This window comes from Bubalus kerabau, chromosome 17 (genome assembly GCF_029407905.1).
Source record: "Bubalus kerabau isolate K-KA32 ecotype Philippines breed swamp buffalo chromosome 17, PCC_UOA_SB_1v2, whole genome shotgun sequence".
Lineage (NCBI taxonomy): Eukaryota > Metazoa > Chordata > Mammalia > Artiodactyla > Bovidae > Bubalus > Bubalus kerabau.
Window position 1 is genome coordinate 16,480,574 of NC_073640.1, and position 23,990 is coordinate 16,504,563.

Below are 23,990 nucleotides of genomic sequence, written 5' to 3' on the forward strand. Positions count from 1 at the left end.
CCTAAGAGAGGGCAGGGTGGATGACCTCGGTCAGCGGGGCTGGCACAGCCCCTGAGGCCTGGGCACTGCTGAGAGTCCTCTGAGAGATCCCATGTGCAAGACTTCCATTCCCTGGGATGCTCAAGCTTCTTTGAAGCCATTTTTTTCCTTGCAACTGCAAAGTACATTGACGGAAATCATAACCTTTTGCTCTCTTTTTAATTTCAAAGGTTACACACGATCGGACCGTGAAGCCCAGGAAACAATACTTTCTCTTGTTAAAGTCAGTTCTACCTGTTAGCGTGGACAGAGTGAATTTAGAGTCTTGCTCCCTCGTGAGTGGCCTGGAAGGACGAACGGACCTTCCGGTTCATCAGGGGTTGGAGTGGGCGGTAGTTGTTTACCATCGTCTTCTCTTCTTCACCAGGCACCGAAAACAGGAGCGAGCGAAACGCGGCCAGCTGGAAGGGAGGGTGTGGATGCAAGCTAGGTGCAGGCACGGAGTGAACCGGCCCCCGTGCCTGTCCTGTCTTGTGAAGGGCCCTCCCAGCCGGAGTTGGGGACGGCCCTGTATGATGAAACCAATGTGGTGGAACAGCAATGTCCTTTCGGGCTCTTCCCTACCATCCAGCGGGTGCTCATAGTGCCCCTACAGCCGCCCAACCCCACCCTGCGTTTTTATGTGATACTCACCACTCTGCCTTAAAACTCTTGACTTACGTTTCTATTTTCCTGCTGGGCAGCTGCGTGCAGAGACTGTGATCACTGTGTTGCCTCCCCCCGCCCCCCCACTCACCCACCCTCTCCTGCCGTAACATCTGACTCCTAACGGGTGTATCTGCTGAGTAATAGAGGGGTGTTGGTGAGGATGGCCAGTTTCAACCATGTCTGTAACAGTTCCATTCTGTGGCAAGGTTGGTGATCTCACCTTTAACCTTTCAAAGCAAATAGCATCACCTCAGGGAAGCCTGGCATGCTGCAGTCCATGGGGTCACAAAGAATTGGACACAACTAAGCGACTGAACACACACACACAACAGCATCTTCTCAAGGGTTTTGTTTGTTTGTTTGTTTGTTTGTTTAATTTGGCTTCACTGGGTCTTGGCTGTGGCATGCTGGATCTTTGATCTTTGTTGTGGCATGCAGGATCTTTAGTTGTGGCGTGCAGGATCTAGTTCCCTGAACAGGGATTGAACCCTGACACCCTGCATTGGGAGTGTGGAGTCTTGGCCACTGGACCACCAGGGAAGTCCCATCTCATGACTTTTAAATAAGAGGATGTTTTACAGAAGCGAAAGGATGGAAAGACATCCAAGTGCTCATTGAGAGCCCTCAGGAAGTGCATAGCTGAAACCAAGGTGGTGAATGCTGCTGTGATCTATTAGAAATGTCTGTCCCAGGCAGAGGCTGGTCAAGAGGAGCATGCCTGCTGCCCAGTTGTCATCTCGGAACTCTGCCCTAGACGGACAGAGTTTCTCCAGATTATGGAAATTCCCGGAGAAAACGATACTTCAACTTGAAAAAAGTATATGAGTAATATCTACTGCTTCAGACTGTAAAGAACTCACCTGCCAGTGCAGGAGACCAGAGTTTGATCCCAGGGTTGGGACGATCCCCTGGAGGAGGGAATGGCTACCCACTCCACTATTTTTGCCTGGAAAATTCTATGGAGAGAGGAGCCTGGTGGGCTACAGTCCATGGGGTCACAAAGAGTCAGATATGACTGAGCAACTAACACACACACACACACATATATACCCAGACACACAATATTTAATAAAGGAAGAGAAAGAAAATAAGAATCACTGCAGACCTGTGACCCTGGGACAACCAGGGTTAACTTTTTGGTGTACCTCTGTGTGACAGCTTCGGGCATCACTCAGCAAATAGATTCTCGCCTCCTTCCTGCCCCTCTGGCCTTGGCCTGGCCATCATAACTTGCTTTGGTCAACAGGATGTGAGCAGTTGTGACGCAAGCAGAGGCCATAAACGTGCATGTGTGAGTTGGCCCTTCTTTTGCTATCTTGTCCCATGAGAAGCAGCCCTGGGTGCTGAGAGACATGGCCTGACCCAACACCCAACTTTGGCCAAAACAGCGTCCTAGCTCCCAAATATCTGTGAGTAGGGAAAAAGAAATTCTTGTTTAAGCTGTTGAGTTTCGGGGTGGTTTGTTAGGTGGCATTTTGCAGCAATAGCTGACTGATACAACCCCTCTGGAATTTTCTCTGGGCATTTATATTCTATAACGTCTTATTACAGTGCGATGATTTCTTACTGTTCTGTCGGTCAAAGAAGTGCGACAGACCCTAATCCTCCTCTTCTCCTGCAGCGACCCTACTTCTTTCACGGCTCTCTAGCACTCACCTATGACATCCCTTTATTGCCTAAGTTGCTGCTGCTGCTGCTGCTAAATCGTTTCAGTCATGTCCGACTCTGTGCGACCCCATAGACGGCAGCCCACTAGGCTCCTCTGTCCCTGGGATTCTCCAGGCAAGAATACTAGAGTGGGTTGCCATTTTCTTCTCCAATGCATGACAGTGAAAAGTGAAAGTGAAGTCGCTTAGTCATGCCTGACTCTTAGCAACCCCATGGACTGCAGCCTACTAGGCTCCTCCGTCCATGGGATTTTCCTGGCAAGAGAACTGGAGTGGGGTGCCATTGCCTTCTCCGATTGCCTAAGTTACTCATCTGCAAATACCCACAGAGGTCCCTGAATGAGCAAGGACCCATGTCCCAACGATAATATCACTTCTGTTCTGTAAGGCTGCTTTACCCCAATGGAGACCAAAGAGCAGGTGCTGGCCTTGCCCCAGAGAGTATCATCTGGGAAACTCGCCACACCTGAGGCTCACCACTAAGATTAGAAGGTGCTGAGCACACCTGTGTCCCCAGCTCTGTTTCCCCTTCATCCACCGCCTTCTGCCCCTTTCTCTATCTCTATTTTCCTTTGTCTCTGTCTCTCTGCCTCTGGTTCTGTCTCTGTCTGTCTCTCTTTCTCTCTCCTCTGTCTGTCTCTCGGCCCTCTCTGTCTCTGTCTCTCTCTGTCTCCACCTCCCTCTCACACACCAATATCTCTAGGTCAGGAGAAGAGCTGCAATACTGGGAACTTCTGTTCAACCCCCACGAGCTCCTATTTCAACTGGAAATTGTTCTTGTGAAGGAACATCAAAAATGCACCAAAGCATGAAACCCCACAATGCTCACTCACACTGTCTCAGTGAAGCTGCAAAACCAGAGGGATCCCCATGAAGTCCCATGCACCGGATACAGGTGCCACTCACCTGGTCCTGAGCCACCTCGATGGGCTTCTTGTGGATGATCCAGGTGACTGACTCCGACAGTGGCGGCGTGGTCAGGGAGCCTGGGTATGTCCAGTAGTCCTGGCAGGCAGGCAGCAGGCAGGAGGGCTGGAAGGGGCCCAGGGCTGCTCGCGCGTCCTGAGGGAGGAGAGCGTGGGCTGTCAGGTGGGTGGAGGAGGCCAGAAAGGGGGCACCGCGCTCGGCTTCATCTCAGTGACTGGCCTGGAGTGGAGTGCATCCCTGGGATAAAGGCCATGGCCGAAGCTGCCACATTTGGAAATTGTAACAAGAGGATGTGGCCTTCCACATTCAGCAGGGGTGTCCACCACAGGTTTGCATGTTTTCTTTTAAAGCTACTCATGTTTCCTACACCTTGGCTGTGAAAATGTCACAGTCTTCAAGGATGATGTCAAATAACATGCACAACACAAAATGTGCCATTTTAGCCATTTAAAACACAGTTCAGTGGGGTTAAGTACCTTCACCTTGTTGCGCAACCATCCCACCATCACCCGTGGAAGGTTTTCAGCATTTCAGACTGAAACTCTGTCCCCACCACACACTAGCTCTCCTCCCCTCTCCAGCTCTACTCCCCTCCCCCAGCCCCTTGCACTCATCATCTACTTTCTGACTCTATGAATGTGACTCCTCTAGGGATCTCGTATAGATGGAATAATATGGGATTTGTCCTTTTGTGACTGGCTTATCTCACTCAGCACAATGTCCTCTAGGTCCATCTGTGTTGGGGCCTGTGTCAGAATCCCCCCCTCCTCTTAAAAATATTTATTTTTTAATTTAACTGCACCAGATGCTGGATCTTTAGTTGTGGCATGCAAATTCTTTGTTGTGGCATGTGGGATCTAGTTCCCTGACCAGGGATCAAACTCGGGCCCCCTGCACTGGGAGCTTGAAGTCTTAACTACCGGACCACAAGGGAAGTCCCAGAATTTCCCACTTTTTACTGCCGAGTAATATTCCACTGTGCCGATGGACCATGTTCTGTGTATCCACCATCACTAACCGACACTTGGGTTGCTTCCACATCTGCGCTGTTAATAAAGCTGATATAAACACGAGTGTACAAATATCTCTTCAAGTCCCTGCTTTTAATGATTCGAGGATATACCAGAAGTAGAAACGTGGGACCCCATGTTAACTCTGTGTTTAGATTTTTCAGGGACCACTAGACTGTTTTCCATAGTGGCTACACCAGAAAATATTATACTCTTGAGACAGCTGATCCTCTCTTTAAAGCAGCCCTCCCTGACATGAGAGTTGTGTAATTACACATGTGCAGGAGGACACGCTGCTCTGACCAGATTCCCTGACTCATATCACAATTTTCCTTCTCATCACGGTAGGGGGGTGGCGTTGATGGACCAGGACAGCCTAGTGCTCCAGGGTGCTCTGTCAGCTCATGCCATGCTTGGGAGCCCTGTGTTCAGAATTCACGTTGGCTTGCTTTCCATGCTCTAGAAAGGACAGAAACTTGTCTCCAGGTTCCTAGTGACTGGAGGGATTCCATGTCACTTGCCCACTCAGCTATTTGATGAGCACCCACGGAGAAGGCAATGGCACCCCACTCCAGTACTCTTGCCTGGAGAATCCCATGGACAGAGGAAGGCTCCTCTGTAGGCTGCAGTCCATGGTGTCGCTGAGGGTCGGACACAACTGAGCGACTTCACTTTCACTTTTCACTTTCATGCATTGGAGAAGGAAATGGCAACCCACTCCAGTGTTCTTGGCTGGAGAATCCCAGGGACGGGGGAGCCTGGTGGGCTGCCGTCTATGGGGTCGCACAGAGTCGGACACGACTGAAGTGACTTAGCAGCAGCAGCAGCAGCAGCATGGTAAACCTGTCTTAGGTGCTGGGGCTACCGGATCACACAAGGTGGACCCACTACTTGCTGTCGTGGAACTCACTTCTAACGGAGGAAATCGGCAGCAGATGGCTTGTAACCAATGTCTAGTCAACGACTTTAAAGGGCGTCACGGAGATGACATTCCCGTAGTGTGGCGCCCACCCATCTAAAGCGCACAGTCCTAAGGCTGTATCACAGACACGTGAACCCTCAGCACAGTCAATTCTAGAACATGTTCGTCAAAACAGAGCTCCAGAGAAAAAGGGCCCCAGTAGAGACTCTTAAGGTGTCACTTCCCCTAACCTCCACCCCGCCACAGGCTCCCTGATCTGCCCATTCTGGACGATTCTAGAAGTGGCATCACATAACCTGGGGAGTTCTGCACCTGGCTTCTTTCGCTCAGAATGATGTGTTCAAAGTCCATCCCCGTTGCAGCCAGTGTCAGTGCTCCATTCCTTTGCCTGGCTGAGTAATATTCCCCCATACGGTCTACTCGGTTCTTAAAGGGCACAGGCCACATATGCACACAGGACAAAATGCAGAAAGTCCTACCAGCAGGTGTGGGGGGAACAGATAAACCCCCTCAGACCTCCTCCCCCCAGACCCTGGTCCCAAGGTGCTGACCTGCCAGATGCCCTCTGAGGCTCTCACCTTGGATTTCTAGAACCAGACTTTATGTCTGTTTCACTGATTTTCCAGAACCAGCCTTTATGTCTGTTTCACTGATTAAGACAAGAGAGATAAGACCTTTCCAAAGCCATGTGACCAGACAGTGGCAGGACTCAGGTGCTACAGGAGGCCTGCCCCGTCCCTCACAGCTGGCCCTCACGGAGGTGACCCCTACTGCCGCCAATGTTCAAAGTCCACCCAGACATTGGGGAGCCCAGGAGGGAGTGCAGACTCATGGATGACTCAAGCTGTCACTCTCCTGACCCACGAGGCACAGACCCCTGCCCTCCAAGATGGGGCCTTTCTCTCCTAAGCTTCTAAATCTCACTTTTCAGCTGAGGAAGCTGAGGCCCCAGGACAAGCGTCAGCTTGTCCGGCAGCTTCCTCCCTCACTCCCTCTGGCACCGTTTTGCCTGTGTGTGTGCCCAGAGCCTCCGGGGAAGCACGGCCCCCTTAGCACACAGCCCCTCACAGCAGCTCTTTCTTCCCCACCAGGAGGTGGGACAACGCCTGGGGGGTGGATGCTGCAGGGAACAGTCCAGGTTTACTTTGGCTGTGGACCAGCGAGGAGGAGGGTCCTCCCAGTATCTTGACCTTGCTGAGTTCCTGAGCTGGCACATGGGCAGTGGGAGAGCGAGCTGCTCTGGTCCCAGGAGGCCAACATCAAGGGGAGTGTGCTGCACAGATCAAACGGCCCCCGACAAGCGTCCGAGGAAGGGCCCGTCCCCAGCTCCCCTCTGGAGTCACTCTGGCCATTGTCAAGACACATCAGAGCCCCATCCGTCCCCACGGCCAAGGACCATGCGGTGACTCCTTCCCTCTCTGAATTCTTTTGTTCGGCACTGAACAAATAAACTGCAGGTTGTATAGGAATTTCCATTTCTCCATCAAAGTCCTCTCTCAGCTGGTACCTTGCTGGCCGTGCTGTCTGTTGGGCTGTGCTGGGTCCGGATGGGACCCCCTCACCCCACCTCCCTCTTCTCCTGGGATGGGTTGACCCTAAGGTGGCTTGCTGGTGGATATTCTTAAATGGCCATAGTTGGGAATTCATTTCAATGGGTTTTAAAACTAACATTATCACTTGGTTGAGGTTGTTGCCTGGGACAAGACTAAAAATTTTGAAGTGGATTAATCTCATGAAAAATACTACATAACTAACAGTAGTACTGGCGGCAGATGAGGCAAAAGTCTTCAAGATGATGCCTGAGTGGCTGAGTATTGGGATACCCCGTTACACCCAGTGGGGAGGACTTGGGAATAGCAGGAACACGTTCAAGTGGGTGAGCCAGCTGGAGACAGCTGGCATCAGCCCCAGGGAGCCCCAGGGAGCCCCAGGGAGCCCCAGGTTCAGGACCGGACTCAGACCCCCCTCAGCACTGCTCCTCTCTCCCAACTAGTTTGTTCATTTGGTTTTCTTTGCAAAGGAGCCATTACTCTAAGCAATCTTGCTTTTTTGGTTATGCTGATTTCAAAGTACGTAGCTTACCTTGTGCTTTATGTCTGGCAAGACTGCCACCAGCTCCTGCAGCTCCTCGTGGCGGGCCCCCAGCTACACAGCGTGGCACGGGGAGTAGTCACGTGACAGGGCCGGGGACAGGGTGACAAGCACATGTCATCCTAAGGAGACCATGCCTAGAAAGCAGGTCTCACTAGGATAGCTGCGCCCCGGCCCACTTACCTTTAAAAATACACCTACCACCGCCAAGCCGTCTGCTCCTGTCACGGCATCTGTGTAGTTCTGGTATTTCACAGCGTTCCAGTGAACCAAGTGCAGCTGGAACCCAGGAGGAGAGAGTCCCCCATCACCAGGTAGCAGAGGCCAGAGGCGAATCCTCGCTCCCCTCTGTGCGGCTGTCATGATTCATGGTTGCAGGCGGGTCGCCCAGCCTGTGCGTGTGTGTGCATGCGTGCTGAGCCGCTTTAGTCATGTCTGACTCTTTGCAACTCTGTGGACTGTAGCCCGCCAGGCTCCTCTGTCTATGGGATTCTCCAGGCAAGAGTAAAGGAGTGGGTTGCCATGCCCTCCACCAGGGGATCTTCCCCACCCAGGGATCAAACCCGTGTCTCTTACACCTCCTGTAAGACGGTTCTTTATCACTAGTGCCTCCTCGCCCAGACCAGGCTCACTCAAACCCCAGAAAGCAGAGCCTTAGTTCTCGGGAAAGAAAGGAGGCTCGCTTTAACTCTGTCAAACACACATGGGTGGTTGGATTATTGGCTACCACTCAGACAGCTCAGGCTTCCCTGGTGGCTCAGATGGTAAAGAATCGGCCTACAATGCGGGAGACCTGGGTTCGACCCTTGGATTGGGGAGATCCCCTGGAGGAGGGCATGGCAACCCACTCCAGTACTCTTGCCTAGAGAATCCCATGGACAGAGGAGCCTGGTGGGCTACCCTCCATGGGGTGGCAAAGAGTCTGACACGACCAAGCGACTAAGTACATGCACGCACAGACAGCCTTGAACCAGGGTTGCCAGATCACACATAGGACTCTCAGTTGAATCTGAGTTTCAGATAAACAGGATAATTTTAAATGAGAGTACACCACCCAAATGGCACTTTTTCTGTCACCCTCTCCTGAATTCCTTATTCTTGACACCTTCTGCTGGTTTTCCTAAGTCTGAACTTGGCATTACAGCTGACCAGATGATAAGGATTTAAATCAGCAGGGAATGGCTGGGGGATTGGGCATTCCTGGGGCACTGGTGAGCAGGAGGCAGAGCCAGGACCCCTGGGTTCTGCGTGATGGAACCAGGATGGGGCCTGAGTGTTGGCATTTCCTGCTGCAGCGTATGGTGGTGGAGGCCTTTCTGAACCCTGACCCAGGCCTTGAGGCCATGAAGACTTGGCCCAGAGAGGCCTCCAGCCTCTCATGGTCGGCAAGTTCCTCCCCCAGTTGGCTGACGGACTCGAGGGCGTGGGGAGCCCTGCCGGGGTGCTGGGCCCAGGTGAAACTTCACTGCCAACAAGTCCCACTGTTCATGACCACACAAACTGGGGACCATTAGGGTGGCGTGGGTTCCTTCTGTCCTCCCGTGTCTCACCTGGAACTCCCTACCCACTGTCCTGTGGGGTCTTCCAGAAATAGAAGAAATCTCGGGGCCCTGCCCAGAGCCTACCTCCTTCTCAGACCCTGCCGTAGGGGGCTGGCCTTACATTCCAAACCCCACAGGAAATGGCCTGTTCCAACAGAGGCCAGTGGCATGGCCAGCACAGCCTTGCAGCCCCTGCCCACCTGACCCAGAGACAGTCAGGCTCTGGTGGGTCCCAAGCTCTGATTTGGCTCCTGCTGCTGCTGCTAAGTCGCCTCAGTCATGTCCGACTCTGTGCGACCCCATAGACGGCAGCCCACCAGGCTCCCCCGTCCCTGGGATTCTCCAGGCAAGAACACTGGAGTGGGTTGCCATTTCCTGCTCCAAGGCATGAAAGTGAAAAGTGAAAGTGAAGTCGCTCAGTCGTGTCCGACTCGTAGATGAGCACATTGCAGCGACTTCTTCTGTTGAAATAGCTGCTCATTAAAGACCAAGGGGCAGGAACACAGTTATTAAAAGGAACGTGGCTTGCTGAAAGCAGATGTGTTACAAGCTGCTATTCCTTCATTTTTGTTATATTTGTAAAGATGTGTGCAGTTATGAAAGTGAAAGTGAAGTTGCTCAGTCACATCCAACTCTTTGCAACCCCATGGACTGTAGCCTACCAGGCTTTTCAGTCCATGGGATTTTCCAGGCAAGAGTACTGTAGTGGGTTGACATTTCCTTCTCCAGGGAATCTTCCCAACCCAGGGATTGAAGCTGGGTCTCCCTCATTGCAGGCAGACGCTTTACCATCTGAGCCACCAGGGAAGCCATAGGGAAGTTATAACTCAAACAATTAGTGAGGGAAGTTATAACAATCACTAATTGTTTGAGTGATAATGTCACTCCCTAATTATCAACTGTCCCCAGAGGCCCCCTCTGGCTGTGTGATCACAGCAATGTTCAGGTTTTGGTCCGACTGGACTCTGGTTCTATAATACTAATTCCATAATGATGGCGACAGAAACAGTCAAGAACTTGAAATGCATCAGAAAGCCAGGTGGTTGGTGGCTGGATGGGGGTGAAATAGAGTGAATATGGCAAATATCAACACAGGATCTATATGGCGAGCGACTTTACGGGTTCTCGCTATGCAGTTCTTTCATTTTCTTTGGAGGGGGTAAGTTGGAAAAATTTCATAATAAAACACTGGGGGGCATCTATAAGGCCCCACTTACCACCTCAAACTCAATTCCTGACCTTTGTCTCTGCTCCTTTTCTTTACTGACTCCCATTATGGAATGTCCCAAATATCACTTTGTTTTAAGGAGGTAATTTCTATCGTAAAGATTTTCTATTCTCAGGAAAAGGCCTTGAATGCCTCTAAGGACAGGTAGCTTGTCCCCAGTGGACCAGCCTCAAGCGAGGCTGAGCTAAGGGCACAGACTCTCTCCTGAAACCCAGCCTTCTGACTCTGGAAAGTCACAGTGCCACTCAGAACCTCAGTCTCTTCTTTCAGTCAGTGAAAGTGCTGATGTTACTCTCCCCTTAAGGACAGTCCTGAGAGTGAATGGACGGGGTGGCCAATGGTTCTGGCTTGAGCACTGAGTTCCATGTCCCGGGAAATCCTTTCTGAGCAACCAGGATGCTTGGCCACTTGACCTCAGGCGGCCGAGGCACTCGGGAAGCCCCCACGTATTAGCTACTACGAACCTCTGCGGGGTACACACGGTCGTCCACCGTGTGCTCTGAGCCCCACTCATTCACTGCTCCCCAGTGGAAGTGGAACTGCTTTAGTCTGTAGTGGTTTTCCAAGGGGCCACCGCTGATTCCTGGAAAATGAAGCCATGGACATGGTGTTAGTCTGCTTGTCAGACTGTGGAGCTGCTGTGACCCCGACGACACTGAGGTCACATGCTGTCACTCTTGAGAGAGCCGTGTTGCTAAAACCACAAGCTGAAAGGTGGGACCTTCCAGTGACTCACAGGGAACCCTGGAGAGATGCAGAGTCCAGTGCTGCCACCAGGTGGCGCTTGAGCAGGCAGCAGGAAGGCAAGAAAAACCGATTCTGAGATGCGTGCCAGTCCTGTTAGACTTTACAACTTTCCTTTAGTTAAAAAAGAGAGACAGAGAGAGATGTCTTCTGAATGAAAGAATGGCAGACAGAATTCTATCACCAAATAATTTCATAAGCTAATATGCAATGAGCAAGATGTTTAAATACACAAATTCTGAGCTACAAAGTGCTACTTTCCCACCAGGGCTGATCTCCAGGCAGCCCCTGCTCGGTCCAGCCTCACCAGATGACCACTGTCTAAGTCATTCCAGATCCCCGGAAAGCCTCCCCAAGAACTGTGATCGTGACGCACGGGGGCTCACCCCTGAACTGTGGGCCCCAGAGGTCCAGGGCCGGGGCTGGGAGCCTGCATTTGAACGAGCTCGCGAGGGTGGGGCAGGGCTCAGATGCACAGGGTTTAGCCTGTCTCCAGCTGCACTTTGCTAACAGAGCTCCTCCACCAAGTGCAAGAATGTAATGGTAACTGCTGGACATCCCACCCGAGTTTGAGGTGAGCGTCCTGGGATGCTGGGATCCTGGGATGAGTGTGGAAGACACTGGCAGAGTGTGGGGTGCGGGTGGGGGTTGCTTGTATCAGCTCCTCCATGCAGCAAAAGCAGGGAAAATATTTAGTGACGCAACAGATGCTATTGCAAGTGCCAGATACTACTGGGCTTAGGGTGCTTTCTGAATGCTTTTGCCTCTGAAGGTGTTGGTGGCAGAAGGCACTGAACCGCGAACCAGACAACGGACTCAGCCCACGATTCTGCGCTTGATCTGTTCTCACTCGAAAGTGAGCGGGCAGCTCCAGGACATTGCTACGGGCACCTCGTCATGGAGTCTATGACGTCATTCTTCTCAACACACCATTCTATCTCACTTTAAATGCTCACAGAGAAGGACCTCTTTGCTCCACAAGTTATTATACAAAAACACAGTAAATCATGAAGCCTGAGTCCGCAGATCAGGAGGAGCCTTTCTATAGGCAGGGAACCTCCTTGTTGGGATCAGATACAAGACTTTACTGGGTTTTCTGTGGCTGGAAATACAAAGGGGGTGGTGTTTTCTTTCAAGGAGTCAGGATACCTGAGCCGACCAGCTTCTGTAGTTTTGTACAGTTTTTTTTTTTTTTTGGCTGCACCTCTTGGCTTGTAGGATCCTAGTTCCCTGACCAGGGATCGAACCCATGCCCCCTGCAGTGGAAACTTGGGAGTCTTAACCACTGGACCACCAGGAAAGTTCCTTGTGTAGTTTTTTAATTTATTAGGAGAAGTCAAAGAGGTTTCCAGTTATCCTGGCCATGGGAGGTAGGATTCAACATCAGGTCTGACGCTCAAACCCAGGCCTTGGGTACAAAACATCACCTAAGGAAATTATGCCAATACCGGTGGTGGGATTTCTGTGCCATTTCTGATGGCAGGGGAGGTGGCAGCCCTGGCCAGCTGACACGTGGGGTCACCAAAAGGCACTAACGCGTGCATGTGCTGTGTGACCTTGACCAAGTTGCTCAGCCTCTTGGAGCCTCAGCTGTCCCACCTGTGAGAAGAGCAGTGTTGGCAGGATGGCCTCTTTACGCGCGGTCATCAGATGGTGACGACAGTGATGCCGGCGACCGCGCACCCCGCCGCCTTTCAGGCACTTGGCCTCTTCACTGACTAAGGAAGAAAAGATTCCTAGCTAGGTGGTCCTGGTGGTCCCTTTCAGCCGGAGCATCTGAGGACTCTGGAGACACCACATAAGGTCTCCAGAAAGAGCAACACCGACTGCACGAGGCACTAACCCACCATGAGCTGGCACTGGCTAGACCGGCCAAAACTAACCTTGTAGAAAACTCCCTGCGTGCTGGTGGTCACCAGCAGAGAGTGGGGAGTGGGAAGGGGGCTGGTCATGGGCATCGCCTCCTCCTCTGGCGGGTGAGGATTTTCCCAAGGTCGTCCTCCAGCCAGGCCTGGAACAGGGCCCATGGTCGCTCCCCCGCCCCCCCGCCCCGCTTGCTCCCTGCCCTCCGCATCCAGCTGCCCCCAGAACCCTCCAAGGCTAGCCTCTCGCAAGGGGCCTCCCTCCTGCCTGCTTCCCAAAGAGGCAGCCGTTTAAGGAAGAGACTGTGGACGGAGGTCGGCTTTGGAATCCGGGCCACAGGGAAGACGAGCTTCTGTTGGCAGCGGGACCTCTCCTCCCCAACACCTGGTCATCTATCAGTGGGCAGTGGCCACACCTGGCTGGGACCAAGCACACCCCACGGGCTGCTGCCCATTGCCAGCTCTGCGACCTGCGGGTGCAGATCGGGAGCAGAGCACCGTGTGAGGAGTGTGGATGCTGGCGTGGGCTGCAGCGGCGCCCTGCGGCCGGCCGGCGGAGGTGCAGCGGGAGCCTGTAACTGCGATGCCTGTCGGCCTCCCTCCCTCACGCGCACTTCAGCAGAGAAGCAGCACCGGCTGGTACAGGAGCTGCTCAGGTACAAGCTCGGGTGTCCCATTTCTACACCTCGAGCTTCTTCCTCCTCCTTCTCTGGAACCATGTCTGTAAAGGTAGATGGACGGGCACAGACAGCCACGAGCCGGGCACCGGTGTCTTTGCTTCAAAACCAGAGAACAGCGCCCTGTTGCTGCAGTGGTCGGGGGTTTGCACTGGGTCGGTGCTGGCACCATCGCCTCCAAACACAGTGATCTTGGTCCGGTTACCAAACCGCTCCTAGCCTCAGTCTCCACACCTGTAAAATGGGGAGGATCCCAGCAACTACTCCATAGGGATGCTGCAAGGATTAAATACAAACTTCTTAGCAGAACACTCGGTCTTCTGGAAGCACCAAAGGACACAGAGCCGGCAGCCACAGCACTCATCTCTGAGATGGGATGAAGCGGCTGATTGAGGATAGGGTCCTGTCGGTTCTCAGTGGTCAGCGTCTCCTGTGTCCTGGCACTGTGCACCCCCACCTGTCCACGCTTGGTGGACAGCCAGCACGCGCTCCAGGTGCCATTCACGGGTGAGTCAGCCTTTGCCAAGTGCCTGCTATACACTAAGCATCGTGCGCAGCCCCCACCTTCCCCAGTGACCGCTCCTCACAATGACCCTGCAAACAGCTACTACTGGCCCAATTTCAAGATGAGAAAATTGAGACTCACAGGACCTAGTCACCTGGTCCAGGTCCACCAGCGACCCCAACCCAGGCCTGCTTGAAGGTCCAGCCCTTGGCTTTTGTGGAGGAGTTCAAGCTGAACATTTGTCCTTTCTTGTAGCAAAATTAGGAACTCAGTTTAAAACAACTGGGTTGTTTTAAAACAACTGGCAGCCACCCTGGATAAAATCATCTTAGTGACTTTTCATACCGACAGTGTCAGAGTAACTCCCTTCAAGGAAACAGTTGAAAAGATGAGCCTGATCTGTGACAAGGGGGCTTTTAGTTTGCCAGCCCCAGACTCCACCAGCAGCGCCACTGTTCACAGACTGGAGGCCATGCATCCTCCGCCCACCCCCCACCTGCTCCTCCCCCCACTCCCCACCCCCGCCCCGGAGGCTCCAGGTGCTCAACACACAGCTGGGGAATCGCATCCCCAAGGACAGCGATGTTGGAGCCTGACTCCCAGCCCGGACCTACCGTCTCTGTTCTCATAACAGCCACTGATAACAGCCATCTATTAGTATTTTGGTGCTTTGACCGGGATAAACAGGCCGTTTGGCACACACCATTTTAAGGCTTAAAATAAGTCTGAGAACAGTTTGAGATGTTCTATTTAATCAAAAACTGAAAATAACTCAATGGTATCAGTTTGAGATGTTCTACTTAGAATATCCGGGTTTCCCTAGTGGCTCAGATGGTAAAGAATCTGCCTGCAATGTGGGAGACCCAGGTTCGATCCCTGGGTCAGGAAGAGTGCCTGGAGAAGGGAATGGCTGCCGACTCCATTATTCTCACCTGGAAAATCCCATGGACAGAGGAGCCTGGTGGGCTATAGTCCATGGGATTGCAAAGAGTCAGATGTGACTGAGCGACTAATACTTAGAACTGCAAAAACTCAGTGGCACTGAGGATCAGCCTGTTCTCGGTGCCCCCCTGGGATTTAATATCTTAGCGCATCTGATGATCTGATGCTCTAAGTGTTCTCTGGATCAGGGAGGTCTTTGTCATTGTCTCCAGGTAAGCAGGAGCCACAACTTGGGGCCAGTGCTGAGGGGTACAACCCCACCCCAGAATTCCAAAATCCGGAAGGGCGGCGGATCAGGTTGCTCTCGGGGACCTAACCTCTGGGATCACTGCACGTCGACTCTGGGTCTGAAGCCAGGCAAGCGTGAGCACAGCCCCTGCTTTCAAGCAGCGTCTCTCTGCACAGTGGTCTTATCTCTCTGCACCTCAGACCTGACATTTGCACAATGACGATGATGCCTTCCCCATCAGAACATGGCTGGCCCTTACAAAATGTTTCCTGGCCTGGCCCCTGGCACCAGGAGGAGCTCCAGCAGTGGGAGCACCTTCTGTTATTGTTACTGTCTCATTGTTATTACTCTTGCCTGGAAAATCCCATGGATGGAGGAGCCTGGTAGGCTGCAGTCCATGGGGTTGCTAAGAGTTAGACACGACTGAGCGACTTCACTTTCACTTTTCACTTTCATGCATTGGAGAAGGAAATGGCAACCCACTCCAGTGTTCTTGCCTGGAGAATCCCAGGGACGGGGGAGCCTGGTGGGCTGCTGTCTATGGGGTCGCACAGAGTCGGACATGACTGAAGCGACTTAGCAGCAGCAGCAGCATTGTTATTATTAACATCATGGTCGCCATCTTCATCATCAAGGTGGAGATTTGCTGTCATCAGAAACAGCCGCTATTACCCCTAAGACAGGACCTGCATGTAAAGACTTTGAGGGATAAATGCATTTTAAGAAAGTGTCCTTCAGAGGGGGCTCGGCCAGCCACAAAACATAAAAAGGGAAAATCATTCATTCATTCAACAAATACTCACTGAGTTCCTACAATGTGCCACAGTTTCTGCTAAGTGCTGGAGATGCAGAGGATGAGGCAGGGCCGCCCTGGCCTCCTGGGGTGTGGATGGCACAGGGGCAGGTGGAACTACATGCCTTGAAAAGTATACCCTGATTCACACACTCACGTAACAGGCGTTCACATGCACTTGGCGGCGGTAGAGCAGTCACCGCTGGTGGTAAGCTAGGACCTGGTTCAGAGAACACAGGCGTCTCCACAAGGAGTGGAGCGGCAGGATCTACCTGTGGCCTTTGGCCCTTGACCCTCAACCCCATTTTCTGCACCTACACTGCCCATCGGGTAGAAGTGGCCTTAAGAGATCTCTCTGGAGCTGAGATGAGGGGGCCTGGCCTGTGAGGGGCTTGTGGGGTGTGACCACGAGTCTGGAGCCGGCGCTGTGTTCCTCCCTGCCGGCAGCTTTCCATCCCTGGCCTTCAGCCGCACATTCCTTGGAAAGAACCACTGGCTCCAGCTCTGTTGCTCATCGTTGCTGGCGGGCCTTGATCTCGAGCACGCCTGTCCCTGACCCCGTGGAACCCCAGCGCCCTCAGCCTCGGCTCTGGGTCTCTGGGGTTCCTATGTTGACCTGCTGGCGTGACCTGACCAACGTGAACATTTTGTGCATGGTCACTTCTGCACCACGTCCTTCTCCACTCACCTCCCTTCCTGCCCCGAGGCTTTCCCTTTCTGTCTATGCATTTAAAAAAAAAAAAAAATCATGGGAGTGTCTCAATCCCAAGAAAATGATTTTCATTTTCTTACTGCAGAATTTTTTTGAGCTCTTCCCATCTTTCAGCTGCATTTTCCATTTCCTCTGCTCCAGGCAGCTCCCAATTTCCATTCGAGGTGAACAAAGAAGACAGCAAGTCTGAACTGAGGGGGCTCAAGGCTGGAGGGCGGGAGCAGCATGTGAAATTGAGCAGGAGAGAAAGGCAGAGGAAACTGGGCTTTGGGGAAAATGACAAGTAAAGTGAAAGCAGATTGGCGGGTGTGGACACAGGCCACGGGGGGAATTATCCAACTAATTTATATGGCCGGGGAGAGACACCCAGATATTTCTTTTGGTCTGTGGCAGGACAGGGTGGGGCCTTTCAAGCCAGACTGAGAAGTAGTGGAGGAGCCAGAAAGTGGGGGTCAGGACCCGGTCAAGGCAGAGGCCTGGCTGCAACAGGGTGCACGAGCCTTCAATCTGAGAGCGATCAGAATCAGGGGGGCCCAGGGTCAGCCCAGGTTCAACCGCAAGGTGGGGGCTCCCAGGAGACTTGGGGAGTGTGCCTCTCTCCTCCCCAGTACCCCTGGGGTCCTCCCCTCTCAGCTCTCTCCTGCTCCAGGCAGGATCACCCGACATGAGTGACTGAAACTGGGTGATGACCATCAGCAGGGGGCTGATTCGGCAGTTGTGGGGATCGAGGTGCTGCCCCTTGTGCTGCTCTGCCGGGGGCCGGCCTGTGCTGCAGGCTCCATCCTCCCCCATTTGGGAATCCCTCTTCTGGAACAAATTCGCCCAGAGGAAGGCAGAGTTGGGGGAGGAAGAGTTCTGACCAGCTGTGCCTGGACGTGTCAGTACTCAGCTGACACAGTGATGCAACGCTGGCTTTAGGATCAAGAGGAGTTGGACTTGAATCAGACCCCTCTGGCCCTGCCTCCAGCCTCCTCCTTGCATAGAATGAAGATGCTCAGAGCCTCCACGGTGCCGTCTGTCTGTGGCGTGCTGCCGTTCATCCAGTGGGAGTGATTGTGAAAGGGAGTGTTTGCATGTCTGTCTGTCCAGCATACCTTCCCCCTTCGAGAAACAGTGCCAAGATTTCCCCTGGACTCACACGTCCCGGCATGTGATCTTGGTGAGGATCTCAGTCAGGGTGTTGGGTGCTCTGCCGACCAGGCAGCAGAGTGAGTGCCAAGCTCAACCGCCAGCCCCTTTCCCCTGGGGAATTATTTTGTCAAATATATCTTAACAATACACACACAAAAGTCCAAAGTGACCTTTGGAGTTTTTCATATTTTATGCCTCTTGAGAAATCTGTATGCAGGTCAGGAAGCAACAGTTAGAATTGGACATGGAACAACAGACTGGAACAACAGGAACAACTGGAACAACAGGGAACAACAGGTTCCAAATAGGGAAAGCAGTACATCAAGGCTGTATATTGTCACCCTTCTTATTTAACTTATATGCAGAGTACATCATGAGAAACACTCGGCTTGATGAAGCACAAGCTGGAATCAAGATTGCCGGGAGAAATATCAATAACCTCAGATATGCAGATGACACCGCCCTTATGGCAGAAAGTGAAGAAGAACTAAAGAGCCTCTTGAAGAAAGTGAAAGAGGAGAGTGAAAAAGTTGGCTTAAAGCTCAACATTCAGAAAACTAAGATCATGGCATCCGGTCCCATCACTTCATGGCAAATAGATGGGGGAAACAATGGAAACAGTGGCAGACTTTATTTTCTTGGGCTCCAAAATCACTGCAGATGGTGACTGCAGCCATGAAATTAAAAGATGTTTGCTCCTTAGAAGAAAAGCAATGACCAAAAAAAGCAACAGATCAATGACTAGACAGCATATTAAAAAGCAGAGACATTACTTTGCCACCAAAGGTTCATCTAGTCAAGGCTATGGTTTTTCCAGTAGTCATGTATGGATATGAGAGCTGGACCATAAAGAAGGCTGAGTGCCAAAGAACTGATGCTTTTGAACTGTGGTGTTGGAGAAAACTCTTGAGAGTCCCTTGGACTGCAAGGAGATCCAACCAGTCAGTCCTAAAGGAAATCAGTTCTGAATATTCATTGGAGGGACTGATGCTGAAGCTGAAGCACCAGTACTTTGGCCACCTGATGCAAAGAACTGACTCATTGGAAAAGACCCTGATGCTGGGAAAGACCGAAGGCAGGAGGAGAAGGGGATGACAGAGGGTAAGATGGTTGGATGGCATCACCGACTCAATGAATATGAGTTTGAGCAAGTTCTGGGAGTTGGAAATGGACAGGGAGACCTGGCATGCTCCAGTGCATGGGGTTGCAAAGAGTCAGACATAACTGAGCAACTGAACTGACTGAATTGAATTGAACACACAGTTCCCAGACCTATTGGAGCCTAAGGGTTTATCATCATCAGCTGATCAGAGAATTGTGCACAAGCTGATCACAGACCCTGAGACACTTCTCCCTTACCTGGCTTTTAAAAATGCTGTGCTGATGATGCATTAGGCTGGGTACCCAAAGCCAGTGCTCTAGGAAAATCCAGAGGGATTGGGTGGGGAGGGAGGTGGGATGTCGTGTTCAGGATGGGGGGGACACATGTATACCTGTGCCAATTCATGCTGATGTACTGCAAAAATCATCACAATATTGTACAGTAATTATTCTCCAGTTAAAATAAATAAATGAATTTATAAAAAAAATAAAATGGAAGGCACTAAAAAAAAGCCACTCCAAAATATATTAAAAAAAAAAATGCTGTGTTGAGCAACCTAAATGTCTATTGATCAATGAGTAGAAAAAGAAGATCTGGTACATGTATACAATGGAATACTACTCAGTCATAGAAAGTAATGAAATAGTGCCATTTGTAGAGATGTGGATGGACCCAGAAATTGTCGTACGGAGTGAAGTAAGTCAGAAAGAGAAAAACAAATATCATATATTAACGCATATATCTAGACAAATGATATAGATGATCTTATGCAAAGCAGAAAAAGAGTCACAGACAGAGAGAACAAACATATGGACACCAAAGTGGGGAAGGGGAGGTGGGATGAATCGGGAGATTGGGAGTGACATATATATACTATGGACACCATGTGTAAAACTGAGTCGTGATGTGTGAGAAGCACACAGGGCCCAGCACAGGGAAAAAGGGCTCCCGTCCCCTGTTGCACCATCAGTCCATCAGAGTCGGGGAGGGTCAGGCTGGGCCTTCCTTCACTGACCAGTCCCTCTGCCTGGCTCATTCATACCTTTAGCTTTTCATTCATGGTTTATCTTCCAATTTATTGAGCAACCTGCAGTGTCCAGTAAGAGTGATCCTGCCCTTGTGGTGTTCACGTCCTCACCGGGGTGATGGGTTAGTGAACAAGACTACTGGGCCTATGGGAGGAGGTGGACTGAGGGCTGGCCTGGAGAGGGCTTGGGTCTGGGGGTTGTGCTGGGGGTCTACAGGTTTGACGGTTCCCTAGGACAACTCCCAGAACTCAGGTACAGTCTGTTTTTTAAAGTTGCTGCATAAAATTGAAAAAAATTTAATACAAAGCATATTAAACCTGAAAAGCCAACTTTAGTTGCTCCTTTGGAATCTAGACTTGGAACAGACCAACAAAGGCAGAGAAAAGCTGGCACACTAAGTCATAAGCATGGCTAAGACGTATTACAGAGAAAGGATGCAAGCAACATCAGCATAGGGTGAGGCAGGGTCTGGAGGAGACCAGGCTTCCAGGGTTCTTTCTGGAGTGACAAGGGATGCCCTGAATCCTAGCAACAAGCTATGACAACACATGTGGAGCACTGCCCACAAGGGGTGCCCACAGGAGACTTGATGCCCCATGTTTTCACTGAGGACTTGTCACATGGGCATCCTCTGCCTGTCATAAATTCCTTATTCCCAGAGAGAGAACACATGTTTAGTGTAAACAAGGCTTATGATGATGTGTCTAGGTGTTGAAAAAATTCCAGTACAGCCAATCTTGCCAAGTAAAACAGCAGTGGAAGGAAACTTCCCAAACCTACAGAGTCCCCACCCCACACTTGTAAGGCATCCCAGTGAGGCTTCAGTGAGATGGTCACCAGATTCCTTGGGAGGACGCTGAGCCCTGCCCCGCAGCCTCCATCACCAGCACTCCACACAGCCTCCTGCTCGACCCTGCTCCCCACCGCTTCCTGAGGCAGCTGGGTGTCAGCCACGTCACTGCCCATCTCACTCTGAGCAGGGACCAATGAGGTTCCCAGACCCTGGACGCCTGGCCACAGTTCTCCTCCTCTCCGTCCAGGACTCCCCACCTCCGTGCCTCTCTCCTCCACCCCATTATGCTTTTCTCCTCAGAGTGCAATGTAATTATGTTTTATTAGCTCCCAGTTTCTTCCTTCCAGCCCCTGGAATGTAACCCCCAGAGGAGGACCTCATTGTTCCCTTTCATCCCCCAGTGATGTGACACCAACATAGCTGGTCAGCATCACCAGCTTTAGAGTGACCATCACTCTGTCCATCCCCGCCACCAGCCTCAGCCTTCCCCCCCCTGCTGTGACCCACTCTCAGGACTCACAGGAGCAAGGGGCCCGGACCCCCTCTCAGGCTCACCTGACCCCTCGGTGGAGTCGTCGAATTCCACCTGGAAGAGGTAGCCGGTGTTCCAGACATAGAGGCAGGCCTCCGCGTTGTAGGAGACCCCCAGGGGCTTCAGTTGGGGATCGTAGACACTGTCCCTCCAGCGGATGTTGATGGGGGACTGCCGGGTGCCCCCTGGCACGGAGGCTGGACCCTTCCAGACGGGGTGCACTGGGGGCAGAGACAGGGAAGAGGAGACCCTCATGGTGCATGGGCGCCATTCCAGCCTCAGAGCGAGGAGGCAGAAACGTATAAACTTGGTCCCAGAGGAGCCAGCTCTGGGGAACCTGGCCCCACGTGGAGCCTGGGACCACCTGACCCTCGGCCTCGTAACCCCGCCCTTATAGGCGGGGCCTTCGCTTCATCTCCTCCCCGGGACCACGCCCAGGACCGATTCCTTTTCGCATGGAGTGCAGCCCGCTGTGGCCTTGTGGCTGCGCGCAGTCGTTCTGACCTGTGGTCATTGTCACAGCGCAGTCACAGGGAGTTGTGCCAGGGAAGTGGGGGGCGGGGGTCCAGCCCAGCCCAGTCCTAAGAGGCAGGCGGTGGAGGACTGTGGACTCATGGGGGTTGCTACAAGTGTCAGAGAACAGGAAACGCGAGGGTCCTCCGAGAAACCAAAGTCCCAGGATCCAAGGAAAACCCTGCTCAGAAGGGCCTGGAATAGAAGCTTTGGCACCCGCAACCCCCAGGCTTTCAGTTACGCAGCACACAAGGTCGGGTCCCCAGCATAGGTGGCCGCTAGTGGTGAAGAACCCGCCTCCCAATGCAGGAGACATAAGAGAGGCGGGTCCAGGCCCTGGGCTGGGAAGATGCCCTGGAGGAGGGCATGGCAGCCCACTCCAGTATTCTTGCCTGGAGAATCCCATGGACAGAGGAGCCTGATGGGCTACAGTCCGCAGGGTGGCAGAGTCTGACATGGCTGAGCACGCACAGAAGGTGGGGCACTGCCTGGCTGCAGCTCGCTAGAGATGCAGAACGCCAGGCCCCATCCAGACTCCCTGCAAGTTTCAAACCGTATAGAAGGGTCTGCTTACAGAGGAAGACCCTCCCTCCTGGATTCCCAGAGGCAGCTGCTCTGGCTGATGTAGAGCTCAGCCTCTGGCACTTTCCTCCAAGCTCAGAGAAACACACTCAAGGCTTCTCAAAAAACCAAAAGCACTGCTCAGTACAAAGTGGACCTGCGTGTTGGTTTTCTTCACTTAACTGTAGATGTCTTCACACCTGGATCCTGTTTTATACTTGGTGACCGTGAAGAGCATCAGGCTACCTGAACCCGAGTCCTGGCCCCACCACTCTGTGGCTGTGTGCCCCTCAGCAAGTTTCTCAACCTCTCTGAGTCTCAATTTCATCACCTGTAAAAGGTGGATCTTAATGGTACTTATCACACAGCGCTGGTGGGAGTATGAAGCCAGGAGAGACTGAGGACAACAGAGAGATGGGGATTTTGGTATCATCCTCAGGTGTGGACCCACGGAAAAATTGGAAAAAGTAAGAATGTTTGGGCTTCCCTGATGGCTCAGTGGGTAAAGAATCCACATGCAATACACGAGACACAGGATGCGTGAGTTTGATCCCTGGGTCAGGAAGATCCCACGCAGAAGGAAATGGTAACCCACTCCAGTATTGCCTGAAAACTCCCATGGATAGAGGAGCATGGTGGGCTAGAGTCCGGAGGGTCACAAAGAGTGGGACACGACTGAGCAACTAATGTAGTATTTTTAAGGGTCCAGCGTATGCCAGGCTTTCTGCTCGAGTCATTTCATCTTCACGTGGCCCCCTGTGGGATTTCATCATCCTGTTTTACAGATGAGGAAACCGAGGCTTAGGGAGATGAAGCAATCTACCAGCTCTCCCCGCTGATCATTGTCACCAATGCCCAACACGGAGGCTAGCTCCAAAGTCCAAGCTCTTCCAACTGTCCTGTGTGGAATACTGACGTCAGAGGTGAGCTTAGGGGTACCTGCAGGCCCTGTATCTGACACAGGAAGAACCTGAGGCCCAGAGAGTGGGAGGGGCAAGTCCAAGGTCACAGGACACCAAGGACACCACCGCCAGGATGAGGCTGACCTGGGCCAGTCTCTGGATGGAACTGGCTGGTGGCCTATTTATCAAATTTACTGAGATGTTCTCTGCTGGGGCTTGGAGCCCTAATGACTGGCCGCTATGGCTCGTTCTGGGAGGGTAGGATATTGAGTAATAACAGCTTGTCTTGTGAGATGGAGGAGAGGTTGTCACTTGCTCCCTCCTTGTTCTGAGCATCTCACCCTCCTGATGGATCTGAGGTTAAGGACCAGCCCACGTCTCCCACGGGAAAGACGGAGTAGAAATCTGAACCCAAGCCATCTGGCTCCAACCATCTCCCATTTTGAAAGACGCCATAACATGAGACGCACAGCGCGGGAGTCTGTTCTGGGGAGACCGGAGGCTCTACTTACAAGCGTCATTTCTCCTTCTCTGTGCACAGGGAACCTGCGAGCACCATCGCGCCGGCCTTAGCAAGTGGCTACGGAGGGTGCCCCATATCTGCTTGGCCAGGAGAGACAGGCCTGAGGACTTCAGATGACTCCAGCCCAGCACTGGGGGCCTGACCATCTTGCCTCTGTTCCCGGGGGACCCAACAACCAGAGGGGGGTTTCCCCACTCTCTGCCCTCACTTCTGGCAGGACAGCCGAGCGGTGGGGTGGGGGTGGCCCACCTCTTTTGTGAAACCTCACCCAAAGCACTGATGGTTAAATTTCAACCCATGCCCACCCCAACTTATCGGATGACGTGGGGTTTGGCTTAGGGAAGGGTGCCCTGGGACTGGGGACATTT

General features: G+C 52.4%; 1 protein-coding gene across 1 annotated transcript; it reads right to left on the reverse strand.

Moving 5' to 3' along the window:
* Positions 1–296: 296 nt before the first annotated feature.
* On the reverse strand, positions 297–23,768 carry CA5A (carbonic anhydrase 5A). Its single transcript, XM_055552739.1, has 7 exons — positions 23,612–23,768; positions 21,147–21,344; positions 10,538–10,656; positions 7,488–7,583; positions 7,296–7,358; positions 3,261–3,416; positions 297–440 (listed from the first exon to the last, which is right to left on the reverse strand). The coding sequence occupies exons 1-7, from the start codon at positions 23,766–23,768 to the stop codon at positions 297–299; spliced, it is 933 nt and encodes a 310-aa protein (XP_055408714.1).
* Between the last annotated feature and the right edge of the window lie 222 nt (positions 23,769–23,990).

Coding starts and splice junctions, on each gene's coding strand:
- CA5A (XM_055552739.1), bottom strand. CDS start 23,768: ATGGTCAGGCCCCCAGTGCTGGGCTGGAGTCATCTGAAGTCCTCAGGC. Junction 7,359..7,487: donor TGGTAGGTGTATTTTTAAAG/GTAAGTGGGCCG, acceptor CACGCTGTGTAG/CTGGGGGCCCGCCACGAGGA. Junction 3,417..7,295: donor TGCCAGACATAAAGCACAAG/GTAAGCTACGTA, acceptor CTCCTCCCTCAG/GACGCGCGAGCAGCCCTGGG.